We start from the raw sequence: 27,782 nt of genomic DNA, 5'->3' as shown, positions 1-27,782 counted from the left end.
TTCACTATTTTAATAATATCTGATTTATTAATACTGTATTGTTCATCTGGTTTGCTTAGCCCTTCTTTGAAGTTACGCATTGTTTCGATGTATTTACTCTCGATTGCTTTCGTCTACTGGATATAACATAAAATTAAATAATATTAAAGATCGTTATAACTTAATAGGAATCAGAAAGAAATCAGGAAGCAATGTTTTTCTATTTAGCATCACGTATTTGCAACAAAACAATATAGAATCAAAACAGGAATCAATAAACGTATGTAGATACAAAAATACACCCCGGAAAATAAGGTATTGTACCAAATAAATTGCATTCATAATTGCGTCCGACCTTTCATAACTTATTCACTTAACTAGTAGCTTGATGTATAAATAATAAAAATATGAATAATTTTTTAATCTGCTTCCACATTAGCATAAAATATAAATGAGAGCATCGCAACATATGCATGACAGCGATGCTGTCTGGGCTGGTGTTGCGTTGTTGCCATTATGCATTACTTATGTGCGATTTCTGCTCGTTATCGTAGTATGGTTGGTTCTATTGTTTCTTTGATTAAAACTTACTCAAAACTTAAGATTACTGTTCAGGAAGCACGTATTTTCTCTATTTGATGTACAACAACCTCATTGCGATAACACAGCAGTCGTTGCACTGTCCTATGTGTTTGTTCTGGGATTTTACTGTTGCACCATTTGACACGTGGTTTAAAAAAGTAACGATCTATCCCCGCCTGTCTATCTTCACCACTAAAATGCTTTACAAAAAATAAAATTGGATGATGGTGTTGTTGAAATGTAGCATCGTTGTCTCAACAGAATGTCTCAATTGTTATTGTTATCGAATAAATTATCTTGCGGATGTGGATGATCTTGCGACAGAATGGAGTACACAGATAAATTAACAACATTCAAATAGCCAGAACACGCTGTACAGATTGAACTAAAATACTGCTATAAAAATAAACCAGACGTAAGTCTTCCAACAAATAAATTGTACGTGTAGTTTATGTTTTATGTTTACAAAAAACTTATATGCTGTTCGTCCCATCATCTTTGCACCCCCTTACGTTTCATTGCAAATGACCAGTCTTAGATTTTAGCCGACTACGTAGGCATTATGTTCAGTTACATCGTTCAGATATTGCCACGTAAATCGCACCCGAATACACACGGATATTGCAGTAACTTTTGTTTTGCAGTTGCACTAAATAAGACAACCAATTTTACTAATTAAATCCAAACGATATTGCTTGCACTGAACATAGACCAACCAGAGCTACTTGAAGCGATGCCATTTTGCCGTGCATCTTAAGCATGCATGCATGGTGGACTGTTATCAAAAATCATCCTATTTCTTTGTAAGCACACATGACTCGTCATCTCAGCACATCTTAAAGTACATTGCTGCTCGATTGTTTGATTTTGCAAACGTATTTCTTCTCTATGGACTATCACTCCGTAAATGATAATACAAAACACAACATTGCGCGCGCAAGAGGGTATGTTTTTTCCGATTTGCAGAAGCAATAGGTGAAACATAAATACAGTTAATTTAGCTAAGGTGACAACAACTATCCTTCGTGTTGGATGCAACGGCTAGCCTGTTTTCCATTCCACCAAGCCTTGTGAGATCAGGGGCTCATTAGACGTGGGTTTGCGAGTGGAGTGAGCTAACGAATCTTAAATATTAGTCCTGCCCATTCTGCTGGTATATCTCCCGGCGACTGTCCGCCAGCTGCTCCGATGAAGGTCGATTTAGGGCTAGCGGTTGAGGAAAATCATCGTCCAGCGATTGTTTCGACCGGTCACTTTTACAGTCCTCATCGACGGACATCGGCAGCGTGTGTGCTGGGTGTCGTTCTGGTGGCAGAAGGTTCAGCATGCTCAGCGGAAGCCCTGGAAATCCGCCCGGGAAATCCGGATAGAAGCCACCGGGGAAAGGGTTAAACAATGGATTTGGGCTGGACAAGAGATCGGGCTCGGATGATGCCGATCGTGGCCCTCCACCACCATTTCCGCCGTGCCCCCCACCGTTGGGGCCATTGTTGCCTTCCCGTCCTGCCCCGCTGCCTGAATGGTGACTGTGACGCAGGTCGGAATCTTTGCTTTCCTTGTTTTTGTCCTTGTTGCTATTACTAACACCCATCTGGAGTAATTCAATCGGTGGCCCACTGATGCAGTCTTTTCGAAGCTGTTCCAACTTCAAGCTTTTGCCGTACTTGCCCCTCACGTACATAAGCAGAGAATTGTAAGGAATGCCAAAGATACGCGACGCCTGACTCGTAGTCATTTTCTTGTTCCACACATGTTGCAGTGCTTCGGTGAGCTCTGCGTTAGTCCAAGATCGGGGTGGTCCACCTCGGGGTGCGGAGTGTTGTCCCTTTGGTCGATTCACTAAAAGTAGATACAAAAAAAAACGAACATAATTAATAAATAATAAGTTTAAACCGCACTATCGTTTGCCAAGTGGCTATGTCAATTGTAAAAACACTACACGAAGAGAAAAGTAAGTACAATGAAAGTAGTAGGAATTATCTTCAAACGGATGTGATGGTCAGCTCCAATTGCTCTATATTTTTGTACAGTGTGACTGTGGTGATCACTTGTTTACAATGAAGTGACTTGGAAAACGTGACTAAAGGGAGGAGCTTACCAGCAAAACGGCTTCTACCCTTGAAAGTCTGTGTAGTGCCGATATAGTTTGTTTGATGTGTGTAAAATTTGGGCTGTGAGCCGTCTCTGACACATTGGAGGCAGTAATCCATTTGTCCAATTACAGGAACAAGTATCGGTCAATTAATTATCATAGAGCGCAGCCCAGCCTTCTGACGTATTGCGGTTCCCCTCGGTCGACAGGAGCGTCCTCTGCAGTATCATTATCTATATGTTCTATAGCCGGTAACCTTTTTCTCCCAGCATGTGTGCATCAACCAAAGTGAATCAGCTCAATGTTGAAGATTCGTGTCGCAGGGCTAGCAACACGTTCGTGTCGATGAAATGATCTTCTTCCAAATCTGTTGTCCGCGCCGCTGATAGTTAGCATTCTTGCAATACCTGCATGAAAGCAGACTGATTTTCATCGAATCATCATGACTTGTTCACTTTCGGCGCTGTTCATCTTTGTTGTATTTTGCTATCCGCTTGCTTCAAAATATCCGTTTAACCGTGTTTAGTTTTCATCAATACGGTTCGTGCGGTAGACTTTGTGGGGTTGTAACATTTCACGAATCGGTACCATTGAAACGTCGCCAGCGTAGTGCAGTATGATTTGGAATGATTGCAGCGGGCGGGATAACGCGTCTTGTTAACGTTTTCGTTTTTCTCAACAAACGCAAATTGAACATTTGCCTACTAATCTGGCCCTCGGACGGGGTTATATGTGTGAAAGGAGAAATGTATTATTATTTTATTGCTACAGTCAGCGTGATCGTGCAACTAAAAAGAAGGTTAGCCTGCTTTCCACATCGAACTCGGCTTGTTTTGGGATGCTTTTTTGGTCGATATAGCTCTCCCATCTACGTATATGCATAGAAACTGATCTATGTGATATTTATTGTACAAACAAGTCACACATTGTTAGGCTTGATTTCATTTAATCCAAAGGTGGTGGGAATGATTTTTATCTCGTAACAGATGCTTTACACTGTTTAATTGAATTGAATTGAATGTTAAAAAAGGAAAAATAAACCAGATTCATACGAAGCCCAGTTTTGCGCGCATGGTTCAAACCCCGTACATGCTCGGTACGTAAAACAGATATTATTGTGTTAGCTTAAGTTTGTGCTGACCAGCTAACGTTCATTCTGAACCAATTGCACGAGCCTCGACACTAGCGAATCGTATGCTGACAGGCCATCGAACAGCAAAATCGTGACTGGTACAACTATCACATAAGATCAGTCTCATCATGCGGTGCCTGCATACGATGAGACTCGTACCGGATATGAATCTTGGACCGGCGACTTTCAAAAGCTCACCTTTAATTCAATTCTTTTTTGAGGTGAGAAAACTCACGTCTCTCTTCAAATAGTCGGCCTCTTTTAGCCAGCCGCTGCATGGTACGAAATCATTTGCATCGTTGATTGTAATGAGTTCGGTGCGAGGGAATAAAATGTGTAACATACATTCCACAACCAGCATCATGCTGGGTTAGAACCAATGTGCCGTATTTTGGAGACTCATTATTTTAAAACAGATTAAGTCGGTGTTATAGTAAATATAGTTTTAGAGAAACAAACAGCAAACTCATACCTACACGCAAAACTCTTAAATTGAGAATGAGAATTTATTATGAAGCTTTTAGTTTAACAGCTGGTAGTCTCACAGTTAGAAAAGCAAAAAACACTGTTTCAACTCTTGCCTTTTTTTGTTGCTGCTAAAATGGATAAAGGGATTTCAAAGAGGTTTCAGTCAACGTAACCGCTATCCAAAAGACTTTGGATAGCGTCAGTTTTTGCGATTTTTATATAGTTTGTACGTAACCGTTTCTGGTACTATTCAATGTGTAACCATGTGCACAAGTACAATCAAAATTGTTTTTTTTTTTATCTCATTTCATTCAATTTGTCTGCCGTAAATAAAAAAAATCGAGCCATGTCTTGTTTTTGTGTATTTTGTACGTTCGAAGTCAAAAACAACCGTGTGAACCGTAGGATCGGTTGAAGGTCCTTCATTTTCAATTTTTATTTGCGGTTGAAGTCAGCTCGATGATGATGATTCTGCAGTGAGATAAAGTCCTTTCGCTACAGCGGTATGATTTTCGTTTCGTACTTCCTTTCATGCACTTTATCATCTGTCCGACACCAGCCATACGCGAAAGTAAGTGAAATCCTTTTCAACACCTTCGTTCGAGATCAATTTTGAAAGGAACAAATTGATCTAGGATGATCATTTATTGCCGTATGCCGTACGCGGTTGAGCTTATAAAAAGAGTTTATCGATGGAGATGAGAGAGTTTTGACTCCCTTTCAATTAAGTTGAAGTGCTTAGGTTGAAGTGTAGATTCATTGATGATCTGTACTTCATAGGCACTTTGGAGAGCAATAAATACGAAGGCCAATCACTATATCGAATAGAACATTTAAAATATGATCCAATGAGATTAGTGGACCTCTAACCAATACAGTGCATATTAATAATGTATGTCTTCACTATCCGGGTGCTTTTTACTGGAGTTAATGTGGATCCAACAGAATCACTAAAAAACACGTGAACGTGAAATGTAAACCACCATCTACAATGTTTGAACCCCAAAAGAAAATTTGTAGAATTTATGCCGAGAATTTTGTTGTCGGTTTGATAATTTTGATGAATCAACCTTTAAACACTTGCGGGAATGGTGCAGTTCAAGTTCAAAAGAAGAGTTTAGTTTTTTTTTTATACCGCGTAGTCTCAGTTTGCTTAAAGCTATCCGTTGATTTTATTAAACGAACGATAACGATATCCGTTTTATATGCGTTGAACAGTTGAAACTTCACTCAGTCGTTATTTATCATTTTAGACAGTTTCTCCAATTAGAAAACATTATCTGTTAACATGTATGTAAACTCACTTTCATGTTCAATTAGCAAACATTTACTGTGTTTTGTTATGTTATTTACTAACATGTATTTAACATATTACATTCCAGAGGTTATAATATACTGCAAGCTCTGAAAGTTGTTTTCAATTTCAATTAACTTCGTTTAATTATATTGTTACACAAATAATACAAATAGTTAAAAAAAAACAGTTTTTTTTATTTTTATCAATAATTGAAACGGATTGATTTTCTTCTACCGATTCAACTGACTCTATACCGGACCTCGCAACGTTTATAGTCATCCAGAAGTCAACTGATCATTTACAATTCCCATCCTCAAGTTCGGTTTGTGATGTGCTTGAGGTTGATTCGGTGGTGATGTCTAAATATGCAATTAATTGAATTGATTGAAGTAAAAGAAATTGATTGAATAAAAAAAACACTTTTAAGGTAAAGAGGAAGTAGATCAAATGAAAAAAAGAAACCCAAGAAACGCTACACGATACCAGTCAATACGCCCAGTAAACGCAAACCCGTAAAAAAGAGTTGTGGCGGAGAGCTTCAAATGGAAGACGGCAAAAACGGTAGTCGACTATTTTGAGAAACAGTAGGTGAGAATAAAGCCGAAGAGTTCTTTTCGCTGGACAATGGCCAGGAAGGTAAGGTGTGTTATTATCTTCCCTGTGGTCCGTTGCTCTTTCTCGTTCTGGACCTTACTGGATCTAGGGGAGCAGAAGAGAGGTCTCGCGAGGGTTTGAAGGCGCCAAGGCTGATGATGTAGGGCGCTTAAATTCTGGTGCTAGTGTAGAAACAAGTCCTAAGATGTGTCTGGGTTTACTCGGTTATGGGAAAGTTGTGCTTTTGAATGGTAGCTTAAGTGAGTCTCCGACAATTGATTGGCGTATCAAGCCTGCACAGAAATAATATGAGTACTGTTAGATTCATCCTGTGATTTTCTAGGTTTCGTATAAAGTTCCCGGAACCATGACCGGTAAACGTTTCCGGATCGACTAAGAAGCTCAGCCACATCAGCCATCGCTACCATATGACGTTTCAATACATATGATTGAATCGATTAGCAAGAGGAATTAGCGAGTAATGTATTTAGCAACGCATTTCTCGAAACAGGTAATTTCCACTTTTTAGGCTTCATGAAAGCGCTTACAGAGTTTCTATTCGTTTTGAGCATGAGTGATGCATTGGACTACTAATCGTTACTTTGCTTACAGTGTTTTTGGTATATTGATTAAAAAAGTACTATTTGTCGTTATTATAAGTGTCATTTGGCTTTAAATATTGTAAACGATCGTCGCACGAGCACCAAGCTGCATGTCGTTTGATGATCTTATGCAGAGCAGACTTATGATCGGATTCTTCTTTGCTCAAACATCGCTCATCGATCGGTCAAACGTGTTTCATTCAATAGAGTCATTATGGTCTACCGCTCCCTTTTCTGGATACAATCATTCAATTACTCAATTTTCCACCGAAAAGATCACCGCTATCGTTTGCCATTTGTGATAGGCTAATACGGGACTTAGGTAGACCAGAAGGATGCATGTATTTAGTGCCTCGAAGGCGTATGGCGTATTTGATCAAATACAATCAGTTTTGACCCATAGCGAAGACAGTTTGAAAAGGGCAGACTCGTTTGAACAATTTTCAAATTAAGGATAGTTCAGACCGTTAACATATCAGCTCACGTAATGATAGTCATTTTGTACACATTTATTCTGCATATGCGCTGCACTTTATGGCTTTAGGAATAACGGTCGTAGTACACTCGGTACCGCACGTCTTCTTCGACTAACGAAAACGCTTCAATTACCTTCCACCCACCGACGCAGAGGTAGATTGTCAGCGTCCAGAGTATGTGTGTGTGTATCGCTTTGGGATAAATAAAAAACGGTGTGTCTTCGAACAATTGGTAAAGCAACGCCAGCGGCTTACGGGACTGATTGATGATTTATCTTGATCGTTTGCAATGGCGGTTATCTATAGGTTTGTTTTTGCTTCAATTTTTCCGATCCCTTACACCCATCGACTGCTCTTATGCAAAGGCGCTGGTGCTAGGGTCTATTGTGCTCGGTACGCAAAGGTATGGCACTTTTATTTATTTGCTTACAGCAATTTGCGGCGAATTGTGCAAGTGAGTAGACGAGGCAACAAATCTATAGTATGTTTTCATTTTCTACCCTTTCAATCGACTGAAGTTAAAACAGAGATTCGGGGTGGCATAAAAGCGGCATACTGGAAAAAGGTCGATAGTCAATAGTGGTTGCCAATTTAGCTGCAGTGGCATGCAGCCAAAAGGAATCCGATATCTATTCACTTCCTTACCAAGAATGATGGGTGGCCATATGGTGGGCCACAACGAGAAACAGAGTCGTGGGTTTTTAGTTGTTGTTGCTGAGGATTTTCTTTGGGATATTACATGTGCAATAGAAAACATCGTCATAGAGAACGTTCATAGTAGGACTGCAAAACACACTAGCTCACTCAAACAATGCAACCCCTGTATTATTGTTGCTCTTATTTTTCGTTTTAGCTTTGTTGTTGTGCTGAATCATCTATTTCGCCATTATTTGCATCTGCATAAAGCTACCTCCATGAATGAAGCAAAATAATTATTTGCATGTATAAAATATTAAAGAACAAGTAATATAGGGGGTTTCAGCGGTTCTGATACTCTGAACACCTTGTGAACTTATGTCATAGTCGATTAAATCACAAATAAGGCATGAATGTATCACTTAATGTCACAGACAGTGCAGAACATATGCATACTTTATCAGGTCATATAATATACAGTCATTATCCGATATACGCTACGGGACCGAGCGCAATAGCGTATCTCGAATTTTCGCGTATAGCGGATTCCTATGGAAAAATAGTTTACACTACCGGTTCGAGGGTTGAACAATATCGCCCCAGAGTTTTGCTTTTGAACATTAAAGAAATTCAAAAAGAGCATAACATATTTCAAAAAATGAAAATATTTGCAAAAAAAACACATGGAGCTGTCAAATTTAAAGGAATTGCGTACTGCGAATTCGAGTATATCGAGTATCGCGTACTGCGGATAATTGCTGTACCCAGTATATTTACAGAATAACTACCTCGTACATCATGTCAACATAAAGTATTGTAAGAAAACTATTTCCATTAAGAAGAATGCTTTGAAGTTTTGGATTGGTTTTAGCAATTAAATATTACCAAAAGCCGTATCCTGGTCTTCAATGGACACTAGAAGTGTTTATTTTAAGCAGTATGACCGTAATTTGACCCTAACCAGAAATATGTTTAGATTACTTCTCGTGTTAAGTATGCGAAACATACAGTGGCGCCCACCTAAAGTCCGACACCATATATTTAATTGTATCTTCTTTTTTCCTCATGCAAAAAAAAAAACAGAAAGATATCTTGAAAAACCTCGGAAAACGATTCATAAATCTAAAAATGTATGACATTTATGCGGTCCAAGAAAAGTTGAACAGTCTTCATGTTATAGCAAAATGACCAAAGATAATGGCAAGTGTGCCAATATTGACCAGTACGGTTCTAAAATCGTTTCATATCAGTCGTCAGAGGTCCATCGATTATGTTGGGTGGAATGCGTATTGTGTAGGAAAGCTTTCTGTATTATAAATGGCTGTCTTTGGTTATCTAGTACTTTGTTTACCATTAGCAGAGAAAAAGTAACTAATATATTAAAAAACTCATTAAACAATGAGCTTGGACAATTTTGTTACTCAAAAACATGCTATACTGTGCAGATGTTTCCACACAAAGAAGCAGAATGTTTCAATTATTTTGCCGGTGTCTGTGATCAAGCTTTGACCTATCTCGAATGATGTTTCGCTCCAATCAAGCTACGATCACGATTTATACCTACGAGCTCACTATCTGCTTGCAGCTTTGTGTCTTTGTGACTTTCCAAAAATAACACGACATCGAAGAACTCAAACTATTGCGCATAACTATGTGGCGGACCGTTGTAGGTCGCTTTTTTCGCGCCAATCCAATCGAGAGAGAGAATCGGGAGCTTTGATCTTCAGGTACCGCACTCGTGCCGAGGAAAGCGCCGCTAAGAATCAATCATCGGTCAGCCGCCGAAAGCAAGTAAACTTTTCGATAAAATTATTTCAAGAATGTGCGACCAATAACGGCGCTACCCGCTTAACCATACACACACAAACACACACACATACTCATACACACACAATACTCTCTTTCTCTAATCGCTGGAAACAGATGATCTACACTGTACAAAATTTCAAGTTTACCCGTACTCGCATCGTTGGCTTTCGGCGTTTCTAGCAAGCAACACCTGAGTGTGGTCCTACAGTAATCGTTCTCGTGTGCTTCCTGTGCGCTTTCGTCAAAAAGATGCCGCAAGGATTATCGCGCGGAACAGATTACCGGCTTATGCTGGGGGTCGGAGAGTTTCCATTTGGAATCATGATGATTAATAATTTCCCACATTGTCATGTCGCTTCATTTAAATCATTTATCTCTTTCTACTGTCGTGAGAAGAGTGGAAACTTTTTCAAACGATACGGCTTTCGATACACATTCTATCTTTATCCTCATCACCATAATCGAACCCGTCGGCATCACCAACAGCTTCTTTAGATTATTTGGTTCAAGGTATACTTAATAAAGGGCACGGTTGCAGAGATCGCAAAGTTGGTGGTTTATCGAGTGCGTTGCTTTGCAGCTCACGCAGTTCCCTTAGTTTGGATACAACAACCATACATTTCAAACTAAACTCAGCATACGTGAGCGGTTCACTGATGCACAATGTCATCACCCGTATAATATACTGGGTACTGGGGGAAGTGTTTGTTTCTTTTTTATGTTCTCGCTCGAAACCTCGTTTGTGTCATACAAAATATATTGTGAAAGTTTCAGATGTATGCTATCCCGGGCCGATATGATAAAGCTACATTCTCAACTACGGCGGCTTTCATTTATTTATGATCATAACTCTCTAACCTAATCAGCCACCGAGTGCTAAGGCAGGCCTTAGGCTGATTCATCTTGCACGAAACATAGAAGACGATAACGATTTCAACCTTACTGCGCTTGCAGTGTGACGCACGTGTACACATGCCACATAGTAGCTTCTCAGTATATGGTGAATTCGGGGAGAACAAAATTAATGACATGTTTATGTAAAAAGTATTAAAGCCACAGCGACTTGTTGGAAAATATTGACGAAACGCTTCTATCATCAATGTCTTTCCATCCCACCTATTCAATCAATTCTTACATACCAGGACTGCCATACTGGGTAAATGCCATGATTGAAGAGTGATAACTCTAAATGACTAATTTTATAACCTCTCTTGTGGCATTGGATAAAAAAGAGAGGTTTACAGATTTTTAATACTGTGAGCTATGGTGACATTTTTGGATTGTAAATTGCCGGCTTCAAGGTACACTCCTCAAATTGCACGACTTATCAACATGCTCATCATGGGTTCAAGCCTCATATGGACTGTGTACCCTATACATAGGACCCATTTAAATAAAGAGGAAATGAAACAAAAAACAAAATAAATGCTTAGTTGCTTTAGTGAGGTTAATGTTAAATAATAACGTAATAGTCACAATTAAAACGGTTAAATCTTTTAAACTAGTAAAATCTTAATAAACTATGCAAACTAAAACAGAACAATTTAAACACGGAATGATTGAAACATTTGAAAATGGATGTTCATTACGTGTGTATTACGTATGCTGAAAATGTGTTGTGGTACGAACAGGTTTCATGGTAACAATTGCTAGCGATGAGCCCGCACACCGTCAACCAAGCAAGCTTTAATAAATTGTGAGTTTATTGTTTTCTGATGTGTTTTATTGCCCAGTTGGTTGATAATGCGCGACATATCCGCCCAAATTTTTGTATGGATAGTGCATGTTCTTGGTTTGTTACAAGAGAAGAGCAATTTCTACGGTTGCTTATTATGTTACACAAATTTAGAGCATATAGTATATACTATCAATGGTGTTGAAGTAATAAAAAAGACTGTTCCACTAACTTCGGACGGTTTCGTGGAAGAGTACGGAATTCTTCAGGATCAATTACGGAATTCTTCAGGATATACATATCTTATGGCTACAATTACAGGAATTTTATAATAATTATTTTAATAGGGTAAATGTACCAGTATTGGGCAGGTTAGTGCAGCGGTTTCACTAAAACTGCTTGTACACTTACAATTTTTATTACTTTTCATGAAAGTGACATTATTATATTAACACTGTTTTTGTTCCCATTTTCGGCAGTCTAGTCCTATTTTCTGCAGGCTGTGCACCTAGTTTCGGCAACACGAATATGGGTCTGTAAACATTTCAATTAATGCCAATAGGTAGATAAAATGTTTAAAACAGTGTTACACTCTCACTTTCCTAAGATTTATGTTGAAAACTACTAAAATTACTAATTTTATGTTGCCCATTTTGGGCATTTTGCTGGCAATTTTACAGTAATTTTGATTTGAATTACAGTAGAACGTCGATTATCCGGGCAGCTCGGGACCGGACGGTTAACGGTTAATCGATTTGCACGGATTTGATAATAATATCGAATTGGTGATATTTGATATAAGAAATGTCGTTGTATGTGTCGACATACACATTGGAGTTTTCTGATCAAGTTTTAAATAAATATTCAACGAAATCAAAAGTGGGTTATTGTTTCAAGTTTCGGTAGGAGCCAACAGCATTGATCTGTCAAAAATCAACATTCACCGTGTACCTATTTTCGACAGCATTTAAAGTGAATAATTATTTGTTTTTCGTGATTTTAAAATTCCTAGCGGGCTAGAATAAATTCTAAAACCATAGAATCTTTCATAAAAACCACACTTTCATTGTTTTGGTGCTCTGATTCTCTTAATAATGAAACCTGCCTAACTATTGGCTAACAGCAAATCTGCCGATACATGTTGAACTCTGAACATTTCGTTTGATATTTTGAAACATATGAAAGGAAATGATGTGATACTTCGTATACGAATAACAAATGAGCATATCTATATTTAAAAAATATATGCGGAGAATATTTTCAACGTTTTTTTGAGTAATTACACGTTTTTAGTTACCCTGCCGAAAACAGGTACCCTGCCGAATACTGGTACAGTTACCCTAGTTATTTATAACAATTTTAATGTATTATGAACATAAATAAGTAAGTAAGTAAGTATAACATTTGTTCCATTGAAAATGTACATTGACATTCGTCAAAATAAAATTATAAAACTGAACCATTTGTACTCATACAAGAATGTTATTGTTTCTTTTGATATTATAGGACAATTGCCATTATACATAGTTGGTTTGTAAATTTGATGGATATACCAACTGGAATTCGTAAATAAATTTTCACTCTTTTCATATAGTTTTTCATAGCATTATTTACGTTAGTCTGTTTGTACATTATGTCTATCTGTACATACGAGATTTTATTAGACACTTCAAATACATAGCCACAATACCCATATGTGTACACTTGTACAGCACTTGTTGCCAGTTGACACCACAAACAGTGTTACCTAGCCTCTTGCAAAAACAATAAGTATAGATAGTATTTTACCGCCCCTGTTTAGTAGTTTACCCCTTTACCAACCAACCAAGCATCGATACAAGCGATTGACAAGCATCGAAACAAGCGAACCAGGGGAAAATCTTACCTTCAGATCAAAATCAAGAAAAGTGAATCAGAAATAAACATCGACTAACAGCCAGGACACAACCTTCGGAGGAAACGGATTAAAGTAGCTGATTCGATTGCGCATTCATCGAGAAGCTAATCAAATCGTCATATGATGACATGATTCTAGCCTTGCTTTCACGGCTAAAGTTTGAAAGCGTGGATTGGTTTCTTTTTTAACTTTAGATCATTGATACAGCTTTTACAGGCATGTGGTAAGTGTGGATTATAGGTTTGCGGTTTAAGCTGTTCAATGCGTTCCGATCGACCTGTTTTCCAATGTTCTGCATGATTATCATTCAACATGTCACGAGGGAAAAATGTCAAATAGTTGCGTAAAGATTGAACAAGAGTTGTAGCTTCGAAAACCGATTAAAAAAAGACTATGATATAATTATATTATATTTTCATGCAGATGGCAGTGGTATGGCTAGTGCCATTCACAGCAAAGCATAACCATTGAAAATAGCCTTGAACCAAACTAACAGTTGCTATAGCCAGTATCAGTTTTATTCTACATCCATGTCATACTATTAATCGTTTTTTGGACCTGATCTTGGTTCATTTAATGACTCTACGCAAGAATCCAATAATAATAACACATTTTCAACCTAAATCAATATGACCGATGCCGTTCTTGCTGAATTTAAAACGGCCATTCCATAGTTCCATTAAAACATGCTGAATCTTGAAGGGCACAAAGATTTATTTAGGGTTTTTTTTTGTACAAAATGTTAATATTACAACAAATGGAATTCTCAGATTTTTGCTACTCTTACTTTAGAACAAAATCACGCTCATACGAAAAAAACTGAAACAGAAATATTAAATTTGACACGGAAATTGATCACATCATTTCATTGGTGGTTGCGTGGCACCTAGTAGAGTTTGTTGGAGCAACGAATTTAAATAATGAATTTTTTGGAGCAACGTGAAAAATCGACAAAATACAAAAAAAAACCAGGACGGCCTAACTTGGAACATGGAACGATATAATTTTTGTTTTTCTTCTACTGTGTTTGGCAGAAACTGTGAGCCAGCACGATTTTATTGTATTGTGGGTAATTGAAGTTCCCCACATCAAAAATTCGTCATCGCGTAGCGTAAGGTAGGTCGGCCGTTTAAGTTGGCAGGTGCATGAAAAGCGCAATGCGCCGACATTATGCTTCCCAACCTGCTGCCTCCAGATTTAAAAAGGCGATCGATTTCTTAAATACTGGGTTTGCACAAAATGTCAGAAAACGTTTATAGAACTAGAAATGTCTAGTTGAATGACAGTTTTAGAATACGGCAGTGGCGGGCCTTAAATCGAAAAAAAACTCGTTATAATTAGTTAGATAGCAAAATAATTAAATATCAATAAGAGTTGTATAAACTACAACTGTTCTACAAGGAAATACAACATTATAGTCACCCTGGTTTGAGATATAATTATTCAATCTAGCCATTGGAATTGTGGCCGTTCCATGTGATCGACTTGATCTACCGTAAATTTCCACCGTTTTCCACCTAGCTGCGGTGCGTTATACCATTCATACAAATTTCCTATTAAAGCACCGTTTCTAATACTCGTTGGTAGAAAGCTGAGCTAATGCATTGATACCCATTAAAATGAATTTAAGAAAAACATACATTATGGGAGGTTTTCTTTGTGTTAAACAGTGTTTAAAAAATGTTCAACATTATCTCCCAATCTTTCAACTTACCATACACGAGACTGTGAAATTAATGTATCAAGAGGCATAAGGTTAATAAAAAAACTAATGTTTTCGAAAAGTTTGTACACATGGTGAAGGGGAATGCATTTATCATACTTGATGATATTAACTTAAAAATGTGAAAAGCAGCGTTGCTACCTAACGAGGCAAAATAAAACTCTGCTTTTTCAAACTCTTTCGAGCAGCTCATTCCCTCGATAGAAACGAGTTGCAGCTCAAACACGGTGTAATGCGGTTGTGAGGTTCATGTGTTGCTCCGCTTTTCGATTCGCATGTCCATTCGTTGTTCCAAACATGACTGCTATCGCATGCATATACTGGATAGATTGGTAGAAAAGGGTGGGCCATACACACATTCTCACCCAGCGCTTCTACCTTCGATATCGAATCAGTGAAATGTAGAATCTGCCAAAACTAACGGCACACGGAACGTTGTCAGCAACGGCAACGGCGACATTGTTTAATCGAAATTTTAAAAATAACAAATCAACATTGGCTTCATGGTTGGGAAAAATAAAAAAAGCAGCTCAACTACTCACAACCGGTTATGCCATCTTTCAAATTTGCCGCCGAAATACAGTGCAGGACTGTGGGTGATGCACGGTCTCGTATAAACCCCCGTAACACGACGATAACATGATGAACGCGTTTTTGGGGGTTGGAAAATCGATTCCAGTTCTTTGAATGCGGAAAATGAAAACTTATAAAATTGGGCACAGCAAATGGAATAAACCAAATCTATCTCCAGGCTTACCCGCAGCACATGAAAATGAGCGAGCTAAGGAATGTTAAAAACAGGAGTCGCATCAAAAGATGCTTAACAAAACGACGCATTCGGCTGTTGAAGCAATGGTGTTGGTGCATCACATAAAAGGCGCACCAGAAATGCAAAACTCTTTACTACCGTGCGCCGCAATCGTGCCAAAGAACGAGGCAACGAAGCTGAAGATTATCCTTTCGTCTAGAGAAAATGTTTGAATGCCTTGAAATAATTGTTTTGCCACCACCAAAACGAGCAAGCGAAAGTAGAAAAAGAAAAGCAAAAAAAGTAAACGCACAAACAAACAAAAATCTTACGTGAATCTTTCCAAATGCTGCCTTTCTTTTTGCAAACGGTGCAAAGGAAAGAAGCAACGCAAAAGAGTGAACCTTCTCGTAAACGTGCCATCTATCATCATACACCATGAATACGTTGGTGGAACGATGGCATTGTGAGAAGCTGAATATGAAAAATCTACAGGGTCGTCGAAATCTCGAAACTGTGCATGTGAATGTGACTCATTTAGTTTTCAGAGCAATGTAAGGTTTGATAATGAAACAAAATGAAAAGTGTATGGGGTATATGTGACGAGCGCATCATATGCAATAGTTCTAACATTGAATAAAGATTGGAAACATATGGATAAGGAGTTTGGTATGGATTTTTTGAAACACTATTAAGATCTAAATATTTGTTATCATTCTAATATGTTGTAAAGAAGATTGTAAAGATCAAAAGATATTATTTTATATGATGTAATGTATGATTAATACAATTACTATAAATGTTAAAATAGAGGGAATGTGTTTCTAGTGAAATGGCCATGTAAGAGGCTGGTTGGCTCGACTGACTTAATTATTCCATTACTAACTTCTCATAACCATAACATACTATCCCATTAGAAGACACTGATAGGATACTGAGGCCACCATGGATGAATGCAAAACGTTTTGAATTTGTTGTCAGACTTTTTCTTCAGACTCAGACTCAGATATTTTTGTTTTGTTTTGTTTTTTAATGTTTTTCCATCACACAAAGATGTAACAGAAAAAATACCAAACATTAATTCCAACAATACCGGAAGTACTCACCCATCCAATTATCTCCACGATCCCTCCACATCAGTCAAAAAAATTTACATAGGAATCAATTGTACGAATTTTTACAAATGTATTCCCAAAAAGTAAATGTATATTCTAAGCGTGTTTTTTCAAGTTCACTTGATCAATTAAAAGGCATCCGTTTTTACTGTTCAGGCTCTGTATTGCGTAGGAGTATTGCAAAAAAAACTTTCGCAAGTGTAGGAAGTGTTGATGTTAAAAACACACTCACACACATGCACATCAAGACGATGTTAATGGTGCATATGTGAAAATTTGTCGTACATTTCAATGGGTTGACAAGATGTGTCCGATCATGTGTGACATGATCGACAGAAAGACTCAGTGTTTATAAAACCACCTGTCGGTTCGACAGCATGAAGAAAAAGGGGAAATTAAACAAAAAACAGAACTGTGAAAATTGCATTAACGTAACTGTTTGTTGCACGTGCTTTGACACTGGGAAGTTGGCTATACAGCTACAGCTTGTGCCGTGTACCCCCAGGTGACGATTAGGAAATCCATCAAAGCGTAACGGTGATCAAATAAGTATCGTTTTTATTGCGTTACTTGCTTGCTCCATTTAATGGTTGGCTCGAAATATTTGTTGATGGTTGGTAGATTTATGGAATTACTGTAAATTTCATTTATAATTCATTCTAAAACAAGATAATGTTTTATGCATGTCTACCTTAATTTAAGAAACTCTTTGACAATGAAATTGTCAATTGTTATGGAATACATACACTTACTTTTCTTCTTGAGGAACGGAGGTCCTTCATGATGCAATCCCCTAGGATCAGACATTTCCATTAATGGGCTGTATATTTTGCCAGGATCCATTCCTGGCGGAAACAGTCCTAGCGGTGAATCTAGACCAAACACTGCAAAAAAGAAGAAGGTTTTTTTAGTTTGTTTCTAAGGTGTTATTCTATATTCATTTGGATTGTGTCTATAGCAAGAAATGTGGAATGAGAACTATATTAGTTTGAAGCATATATCAAAGCTATACTTTTGTTGCGACCTGCAAGACGTTTGACGCATTACAACAGAGCAAAAAAATCCCACGATACGTGTGAAATCATAATGAGCAAAAGTATAAAAAAACGGTCAAGATAAACATACTCGTCCAATAGGCGCTCGGACTTAAGCTTGTCTTCGAATATATTGTATCCATTCAGGTCATGAACTACCCTCACCTTCACTATCTCACATACATTAAAAACGACCAAAAAGTGCAAAATTGTAGATGAGCCAAAGAGCCTACCCAGCTGGATCCGAAAAGAATGAAAGAATTAAGGAATGTCCAACGACCTACGCTGTGTGACCATGCAGCACACTTTTGCATTTTGTTCGTTCACAAGGCATCTGCCGTCGTCCGTTTCATTAAATTTCCCAAACCCGCCCCAGTGATGCGAACTTTTTTGAACGAAACACCAAAATACACTTCTTCATAAAAAAAAATCGTGTGAACTACATACACACCACCAAAAGTATGATACGCGCGTGTGTGTTTGTGTCCGTACGCTCATGCATACATACATTGTTGGTTAGAAAAACAAAACGACCCGAAATGAGGGGAAAACAACTAAAACAAAAGAAATAATGACACCTACGCGGGGCAGCATAGATAGTTGAGATTTTTCCCGTGCTAATCATGTGCTGCCACGGCCAAGATAGGGTTGCTTTTTCCCAATTTCAGTCATTCAAAAAATCGTCCCACGTCATGCAGAGAACAACCGAAAAGAAGGTTAACGGGATCGGTTCCAAAAAACGACACCTTGCTCCAGTGCGTTAATTACGCGTGGCCGCGACTGTTGGGTGTATAAGAGCCGCCGTACTTTTTGATGATATTATCATTGACGATGGAGTATTTTTCTCGTTCAGCTGACTGGTGGAAATCACATGAATCTACTCAGCCACCACTGCAGAGAGCATTGAAGAGTAAAGCTGCGAGGAACCAGTGAATGAACGTATTATTGGAAGCGGCTGGCCCGTTCATGCGGACGGACGGATGGACGTTTGCGACCTCGCGAGCGTGTATGATAAAATATGTAATTTTATATGGTCATTGTTGGCCGCATGGTTTGCGGTCATGCGGGGGGCGCCGTTAGCAGCGTTAGTAAAAAGTGGCCGCGAAATTTGGGCGGAAAACAATAGGGGGAAATATCTTAATTTTTATTTTTATAGCCTGCCTTTTTGGATGTACCCAAAAGAAAGCTCAGGAATGGACATGGGGCAGAACGTTTGAACGGTTGAGACAGCTCCCTCTCGGGAACCAGGGGTGGGAGGGAGGGCGTGTGAGTGCGACTACCATTGCTATGGGTAGACATAGCTTTGGTAACAGTTTTACAAAGGTAAAATGCACATAAGACGAACTTCACGGGAGCCGAATTCCAACATGGAAACATCTTCAACATTGCAGCAAAGCCTATGACAAGCAATAACACAGTATGGTTAATTATTGGACGGTTGAACAATCTTGTGAGAAAAAGGCGTCCATATCATTGAATTGATTTGCTTTGTTCAGCAGTTCCATTTTCAACGATCTCAAAATTTTACTCAAAATTGAGGAGAAGGAAAAGGCAGTCGACATAATTTTGCTATCATGATAACGATTGCGAAAAAAAAAACATTTATTTGCTTGGTAATGCTATAACAGTTTATGAATGTTTGATTGATAAACTAAAACAGTTTATGAATGTTTGATAATCTTCAATCTCTTTCGCAAAGCCATTCAAATCTTTTAAATTTTAATTTATTAGGCAGGGTGGATTGCTTGAAAAATGTTTAAAAATAGCAAAAAAAGGAAATTTGTTTAAATAGTCGTGCGCTATGTAGTGTTCATACACCCTTACCCAATATGCATACCCAATATTTATACACGCAATACTTACTGTGAGGTGGAGTGAGCGTCAGGGAGGACACCGACGGCATATGCGGGAATGGAAGTGGCGAATGGGTCGGTCTCGGTGGTCCTTCGGCATGATTGAAGAAGGGTGGAAAGTTAAGGGTGGGACTGTGGAGAAAGTCTTTCGGCCCTCCAGCAGATCCTTTTGGACCATTGTGTGGATGATGATGGGGGTGATGACCATGGTGAAGATTGTTGTTGCTACCGGTACTGTTACTGCCTCCGTTATTGTTGCTACTGTTGCTGGAGGAGCTGTTGTTGGCATTGTTGTTGTTGGTTGCTATACTGGATGGATGCTTGGGAGTTCCAGGTCGGCCACCAGACTGATGATGGTGCTTGTTATTTGGGTTACTGTGGAGCTGGTTCAGGATACTGTTGTGATTGTTAGTGCCGGCGCTATCGTTATTGTTATTGCTGAGGATACCACTATTATTCTGCTTGTTGCTGCCGTTATTGTCAATGCCAGCGTCGACCATTGGGGGTCTTACATGAGGGGAAGAATTGCGTAGGTGATGTTGGTGGGCAAGGTGGTGTGCTAGTGGATGTTGATGTGTACTGAGTGCTAGATCCATATGATCCAAAAAGTGTGGCGGTTCCATCATGTCGTCGTGCAGCAGCGAGCGCTCATCCTCACGATCTTCGAGTTTCACACGTTTCGATTCTCCATGATGATGATGATGATGGTGATGGTGATGCATAAGACTCAGAGCCGGATGTAGGTTGTTGCTTAACGACGAGAAAGAAGGTGGAGGGGAGATTGATCCAAGGGAGCGGTTTAAAGCCGCGCGGTTCAGATGCCGTATATCCTTCAAGGAAAGAAGTCCTCGATTACTCAATTGTCCACTGATGCCATCAGAAAGAGAAGAGGATTCTTTGCTCCCATCCGACATGCGTGCTGTACCATCTCGAATGGCTGCTCGATCACTCGTTTCAGCGTTGGTTGTGTTGTTATCCGAAGCGTCGATTGGCCCTAATCGCTCGTGCTGCTCACTACCTCCGCTCGAACTATTTGTAATTAAACATGAACTACTGGAAGAGGATTTTTTCATGCATAAATTCTCCGGTCCATCAGATACTGGTGGAGACGCAGACGATACTGCCACCGGGTCAGTTTCGAGATCGGCATCCCTCAGGAGTTCCGCACTACTATTGGCTGAAGGTGTTTTGCGAGGACTTAATTTGTGTAACGAGCGCGATCGTCGTTCATCGTTGCTCGTTGGATTCGTCGTTGTCGGAGTTGTTGTCAAGCTATTGGAAGAGTGTGTTCGTAAATTTTCATTTGCCACTAGTGCCGCCAGTTTTTCATCGACTGATTGGCTACGGTGCAAGATGCGCTTAAGGTCTTCGTCATCATCGTCTTCCAAATCTTCTAGATCATCCTCATCGTCTGGACGTTCATCAAGCAGATCGCGTTCAGTCTCGTCGTCGTCCAAAGTTTGTGGGACAGGTGTTGAGGGTTTACTGCTCAGGTCCTGCGGTCCACAGTCGCCAGAGCGTCTTCTTGGACGCGCTTGTTTACGTCGCGGCATTGGAGAAGTGCACGTATCAACGGGTGCACTGGGGAGGTTGATCGAAGGATCAGCAAACACTTGCGGCGGTAGCAAAAGTTTTGATGCGTTCCCGGATATCAAACTGCTGGGAGTCGTTGAGTGGTGTCGAAGTTGTCCCGATTGATGATTTGTTTGAAAATTAGGAGAGGGTAGAGATGGCGACGTAGGCGATATAAGAGAGCCTTCCAGCAAGCTAAAGTCTTCAGGTGATTCGGCTGGTGTTGGGGTGTTGGCTGCTACTGGATGGTCCACCAGTCCACGTACTTGCAGTGATTCTCCGGCCTGTATTAGTACCGATAGCCGTTCCTGAGGAACACTGATTTCACCACGGTACATAAAATCTACTATTGCCTGTACCACCCATCCACGGAAGTCTTTTAACACAATTACAGGATGTTTACAGGGGGTATCCGAAAAAACGCGCTGAAAAAATGGGGAGCAAGCTGACAGCACTACCTTATGAGCGCGAATACTTGTTTCTGCACAAACCAATGTTACATCAACGAGCGTCTTTGTTTGCAGTAACGTGTCAAATGCACGGAGTATATGATTTTGGTGATTGTTCCACCGAAGGCTGTAGTGTTCTTGGTCAGGCATGATTTCAAATGATTCTTTCATAATTTTGCTGTTTAGAAGCCTATCGTTTCCAGTTTGGTTGTACTCTTTTTATCTGCTGTGTGTAGATGTCAAAACTGTCATTTATGGTATTATTTTGAATGCAAACTCGTCGACTTTGTCTGACGCAGTGGGATTTTTCATTCCATGCCAGATTGATCGCAAACTTTTTTGGCGTATTTGTTTTCAGATCCCTTGAACTATGTTGTTCACGATGGACGATGACAGAGACCTCTCCCTTGCCTTATCACTTGTTTCTGGTCTTATAAAAATCATTAAAAGCCTTTTTTCACTTGAATGTTTGATCCGTAGCATTGCTGTTGATGGTTTGTATTCTACACCCTGCAGAGAGAAAAGAAGGTAAAAGAAAACATTATTTTATTATTGTGAGACGAATGCATGTTTTCAAAGGAAGAGCTATTTGAATGTACACTGTAACTAGGAAACGTCTACCCTTCTTCATAATTGGCGGCTTTTGTTATGGTGTGCATGTACATGACGGCTTGTTACTTTGCTAAAAATGAGCTATACCACTGGATAGTAAGAAATTAAAGAAAAAATCTTTCTCGGTCATAAACATTCGAAGCAACATGCACTAGTGAAATCTTCCTTTTTCATAGCATTGTTTTCCCAACCTGTCACTTACAGAAGTGCATATATTTATTCCTGGCTATGGAATCATTCATAAAAAAAAACAGTTGACTGTAAATCTTAAATCATCGTTTTTTTTTAAATAGAAGGTTACTATTGAACTATGCTGTGAAGATTTTGACTAGAAAAAAAGTCACTGAATATACTTTATGATTAACAATCTTTTGTTAGTTATCATACCTCGAATTACAATTTCATTTACGTCAACATTTTACTGCGAGTAAATTAAAAAAAAAAAAACCTAACAACACTATAAACCTTCTTCGGAAAACACTATAAACAAAGAAAGCTTATAACTAATATGTAAATCGAAACAACACTAAACGAATTATAGCGGATTCAGTCAACAGTTGTATTGCCAATAATGGAACATTATTTGTTTTCTTATTTGTCTTACCACAAATAAATAATATTTCAGTATTCAACTTGTAGATAGAAATTAACTTTGATTTGCTGCTGGCATGTTTGTTAAATTAGCTATTGTGCAATATTTTCAATCTGTCGAAAAGGTTGTATAACGCAGTTGCTAGTGGATTAGATATATTAAATAATGTTACCTTTAGCATTAGTGAATAAATATTTTCGTAAACTAAAAACAAACCTCAATTGGCACAATGATAATTTTATCGATAGCAAAATTTAAACAACGTTATATTATGTTAAGTTTTACCGTAGCAGTTCAACGCAATCTATTTTAATCATGTCTATTTCAACCATGAACAAAAATGCTAGGTGAAGGACAAAATTAAGTTATGAAACATATTTTGATGGATCCTTGATAATAGATTTTTAAGAAATTCAATGCTGTTTTCCACGATAAGATATTTTCCATCCCATTTATATCATCCGTTCATTTTTTTGCGCATTATGGTTTGCAAAAAACTGAAAAGATTATATTTTCTAAAAGCACTATCGCATAAATGTATTTAAAATTCAATCAAAAATGTAAACTAACAGAGTAAAACTGATGACCACCGATACAATTTGCTAAGCCCAAGGTGTTCTAATTACAGTCATTAGAAATTGCAAGAAAGAATTCTACTCCTCAGTAACGTGTAGCGTTAGACAAGGTTGAACAACATTTCGGATCACAAGCAAAAATGAGACGGATCGATGCCAAAGGCAACACGCGTTTACCGTGCACCGTCTCGAGTTAAGTACAGCTTCCGCACATTTGCATGAACCGAGTATAACATAACGAGGGGTGACACGTATTAACACATCATAAGGAATATGTTACGCTGGGTAAAGGTTGCCCGAAAAGAACCTCGAGCCGTCTCGGTTGGGAGAGTTGCACACAACAGCGAGGATTTCTCGGTGGACTAGAACTGAAAGACTCGAGGTTTGCCTCCACAGGTTGTTCGTTGGTAGTCGTGGCTCTTCAGATGGAGAAGGCGCATTATTGCATACTGTTAAGTTAACGTTGTCGTCACAGGTGCAGAAAAGCCAAGCACATCCAAGCTCTGACCTGCATCGAGACTGGAAAATGAGTAGCAGGAGAGTGAAATGAAATGCTTACGTTTGAAATTGTCCCTGCGCTCGATGCTTGTAGTGTACAGATGGTAAAACCTTGCTCAAGCAGCAATGTAGGGTTTAAAGCAAACTACACCACACTTCCTGCATTGCTGCACATCGCTCAGCAGAACATATCACGTGCCAAGCGGTACAGTAGAAAATCGTTGTTCACACCGTCCCACACAAACGCACTACGGGAAGGTTTAAGCTACTAATGTACGTAACGGTTGAGAATAGGGGTGTTTTCGTGCTAATTTGTGTCAAAAATTTTACTGCCCCAACAAGGACTAATGCGGTATTCATCTAGAAAACCATTGCAGCTCTCGAGGCGTTGTGAAATGAGCAGCAATATATTTGATTAATTGGATCGTTACTGGAAGTTGCAATTAACTGTACAGACTTTCGTAAAAAAATCAAATCGAAGTGAAGCCAAAACATGCTTTTAATATTTAAATAAATAAATTCGTTACTAAACTTTTGTATTGCTTATTACTTCAATTTTTTCTGGAGAAGAAGGATGATGAATATATACACTTCAAGTATTTCATGTAAAATATAACCAGCTTATTGAATAGCATTTCGAATAAAATGAATTACTTAGAGATTAATAATAGAATATAATTAATTTTGAAAACATTTGTGATGTTGATTCATCTGAAATTTGTTTTACTTTTTACAAGAAAAATAATACCATTGAATATATGTGCTATCTAACACATGTCCTGTTATGTACAGAAAACAAATCCATGAGACATTTTTGAAGTAAGAAGGGAAAACTTAATTAAACAATTGCTCTGATTTCTTTCTTTACGGGTATTTTCCTTCCGGCTTCTCGCGCTTGCCAATGGAGCTACACACATATAATTATCGACGTTGATTCTCATCAACACGCAATGTTCGTGAAGCATACAATAGGGTGACGTAGGCCGTTTGCCCTTTCAGTAATACAACTCATATGCTTGACCAACAAACGGATCCTTGCCTTGTCTCCTGGTTTTTGAAAGTGATCCGATTTTTTATGAGCAAAGGTTAACCTCAGGTTACGTTGGGAGTTAGTTTTACCGCACATTTGCTTACATGCACAGGCGCTACATGTGTACTGTCGTCACAAGACGGAAGGGACTGTACGAAAATTGAAAAAGGTTTATAGCTAGATGAAACCGTATTCAAGAAAAGGTAACTGAACGTTGAGCAACGGGTCAGGTGTTGCGATAGATTTGATTTATTAATAGTTCTACAGAATGTTACTGTTCAAGGATTATTCCTTCCCATACACACACTTTCCATGGGGTTAACACTACCGACACACATTATAACAAAATTGTGTGTTTTATATCGTACAAGGATGTGATCGATTGTATGAGGGTGGTTGGGCATTTAATGTCTAACGTCACACCACCAATCTAAACATTATGTTGCTCTTTCGTTGAATTGCTAATATACAATGGTCTATATCCTTCTCCCTCTCTTTCACCGCTACACAATCACACATACACACATGCACGAAGAACTCTATTCTAATGTTTGATTTGAGTTGGAAAGAATTAAAGCTATCGACCGATTAGTGTTACTGGGAGATCTGAGCATGGTGTTAGCGCATTAATTATCATAATTTATGCCATAGCATGCCTCCGATGGGAAAAATTCTCCTGCGAATATAAAATACCTTAGGCACTACACGACACCTTCACCGTAAGATATTGTGGGTGGTTAAATAAATTTAAAGGAATTTGAGTAGCATGCAATTAATCGTCCATCCAATGTGTTGTACTTTTTTCAACACGCTGAGCCATCAACACTTTTTTCCACAAAGAATACAAAACGCTGTATTAAATAATATTGAATCGGTAAACCCAAAAATAATCATGCAGTTGTTTTTAAACGTACCTTTACACGTCACCTTATTATCTGAATGCCGCATTTTGCTCTCCAGGTAGTGCTCATTCATAAACTTTAAACTGTACGATATTTTCGATCATAATTGAACTATTGCCAAAACTTCGTAGATTCAATTTAAGTTTGCAGCGTTACAGTTATTTTTTGCAAAGGGGTTTCATAGCAATTAAATCTTTTGTTTCGTAATTTTATCAATTTCTTATCGTTTCCAACACGATTGTTGTTTTTCATTGCTGAAGCCAAACATGTTTACATTTTCCTTTTATTTCCAAGGCAATTTTGTTCACTTTTTTCCGATTTTGTTTTAATTTTCAGCTGCGCTAATTACCACAATTTTGCACAAACACACTCTAAAACTATAATTTTATTCTATCTGCACGTTTTTGCACTATTTGCACACCATCGAACAATTTGAAGCACGATACAACATCACACACATTCATAGTACAACATAATTGAAGAATTGAACATAATTCGGCATCGTTTGTTTTACTATTGACCGGACGTTGTTTTGTAATTTTATCACATATTTACGATTGCACATAACATAATCAAACTAAAGGTTCTAAGGAAACAATATCTTAGTTCCGAAAGTTCAATTTTGACGATGCATTTAAAACCTAACGAAGAAGTTAGCACTTAACTCATTATTCTTGTGTTTCACATAGTCGTGGAATTTCTCTCATCCGCACTCAAGAGATTGAAGCATTTATTGAACGTCTGTTACTTTCAACATTCCATGTCAAAGTTTTCGAGACAACATCTCGATAAAAAGTACCAGAAAAGACGCTCGCTTAGTTTCACTTGTCAACTGAAGCACTGTAACTAACATGATCCATTCAAGACATTTTCTCTAGACCCATCTTACAGTAACAGATCATTGACGGAATAGCCATACAATTAAAAAGGCTTCACATTTGTATTGCACCATATACATTAAAGAAAACATTACACGCTTCTTTTTGCCACTTCTCTTATTTTTGAATACACTTTTTTATTGCCTTCCAAGGAACCACTGCAATTATCACTGAAACAGCTTTCCAAACCGATCTATTCCATGATGCACACAGTAACACTCTTGTAATCTTTTATTATTTTAACCGGCTTCCTTTGCTTCTTGTTTGGAATGTTGCTGTAACACTCGTTGTTAGAATTTCCCGATGCATTTATTATTATACCTGTAGAAAAAGAATGTAACGGTAATGAAGCACTGCTATCCTTTTCTATGCGAAGGTGTTCATCACCATAACCATAAAACATGTCGATCTAGTTTGCATCTCGCTGACATATGCACAAAATAGGTACAATAACGAGGTATTAACATTTTGTGCGAGGATCGCCATTGTTTTAGGTGCTTGTGCCCGTAAAAAAATATATTACAACATTACAAATAAAACTCGACATCGATGTTTAGACATTCCATGTGCAAAGCGAAATTCATTTAATTTTAAACTCGGTTTTAAGCTATTCAGTAGCACTATTTTGTTGCTGTTATCGTTGTTGTTGTTGTTGTTGTTGTTGTTGTTGATCAAAATCGAAACAGTCGAATCTTCAACATTTTCACATGTTTATTACACTTTTTGATTTAACATGAACACAATTCACTTACACTTTTTCTGACCGTATATAGAATATTATTTTGTATAAGAGCGCCGTTAATTTTGCTGTTGCGTTTTTGTTCCCACTTCTTGAAACAAATGGAAACAACTGTGGCACTTGCTTTATCAAACGAAAGGAGACCAAATTTCGACTGCCGCCGCCAACCGAGTGCACATTTTGACCGACCGAAACAGATTAATTCCCCCTTTTCTTTGCAGCA

General features: G+C 38.4%; 1 protein-coding gene across 2 annotated transcripts; it reads right to left on the bottom strand.

Annotated features, from left to right (window-relative positions):
- Positions 1-27,782, bottom strand: LOC120957664 (protein jim lovell). Of its 2 annotated transcripts, none has more exons than XM_040379974.2 (5): positions 27,573-27,782; positions 25,955-27,141; positions 19,723-22,243; positions 17,572-17,709; positions 1-2,400 (listed from the first exon to the last, which is right to left on the bottom strand). In XM_040379974.2, the coding sequence occupies exons 3-5, from the start codon at positions 21,902-21,904 to the stop codon at positions 1,694-1,696; spliced, it is 3,027 nt and encodes a 1,008-aa protein (XP_040235908.1). In that variant the 5' UTR covers positions 21,905-22,243; positions 25,955-27,141; positions 27,573-27,782; the 3' UTR covers positions 1-1,693. The 2 variants fall into 2 exon arrangements, with proteins under 2 accessions (XP_040235908.1, XP_040235909.1); XM_040379975.2 differs by having other exon boundaries at positions 17,578-17,709.

The sequence above is a fragment of the Anopheles coluzzii genome, chromosome 3, assembly GCF_943734685.1.
Source record: "Anopheles coluzzii chromosome 3, AcolN3, whole genome shotgun sequence".
Lineage (NCBI taxonomy): Eukaryota > Metazoa > Arthropoda > Insecta > Diptera > Culicidae > Anopheles > Anopheles coluzzii.
This window is presented reverse-complemented; position numbering and strand designations above follow the sequence as displayed.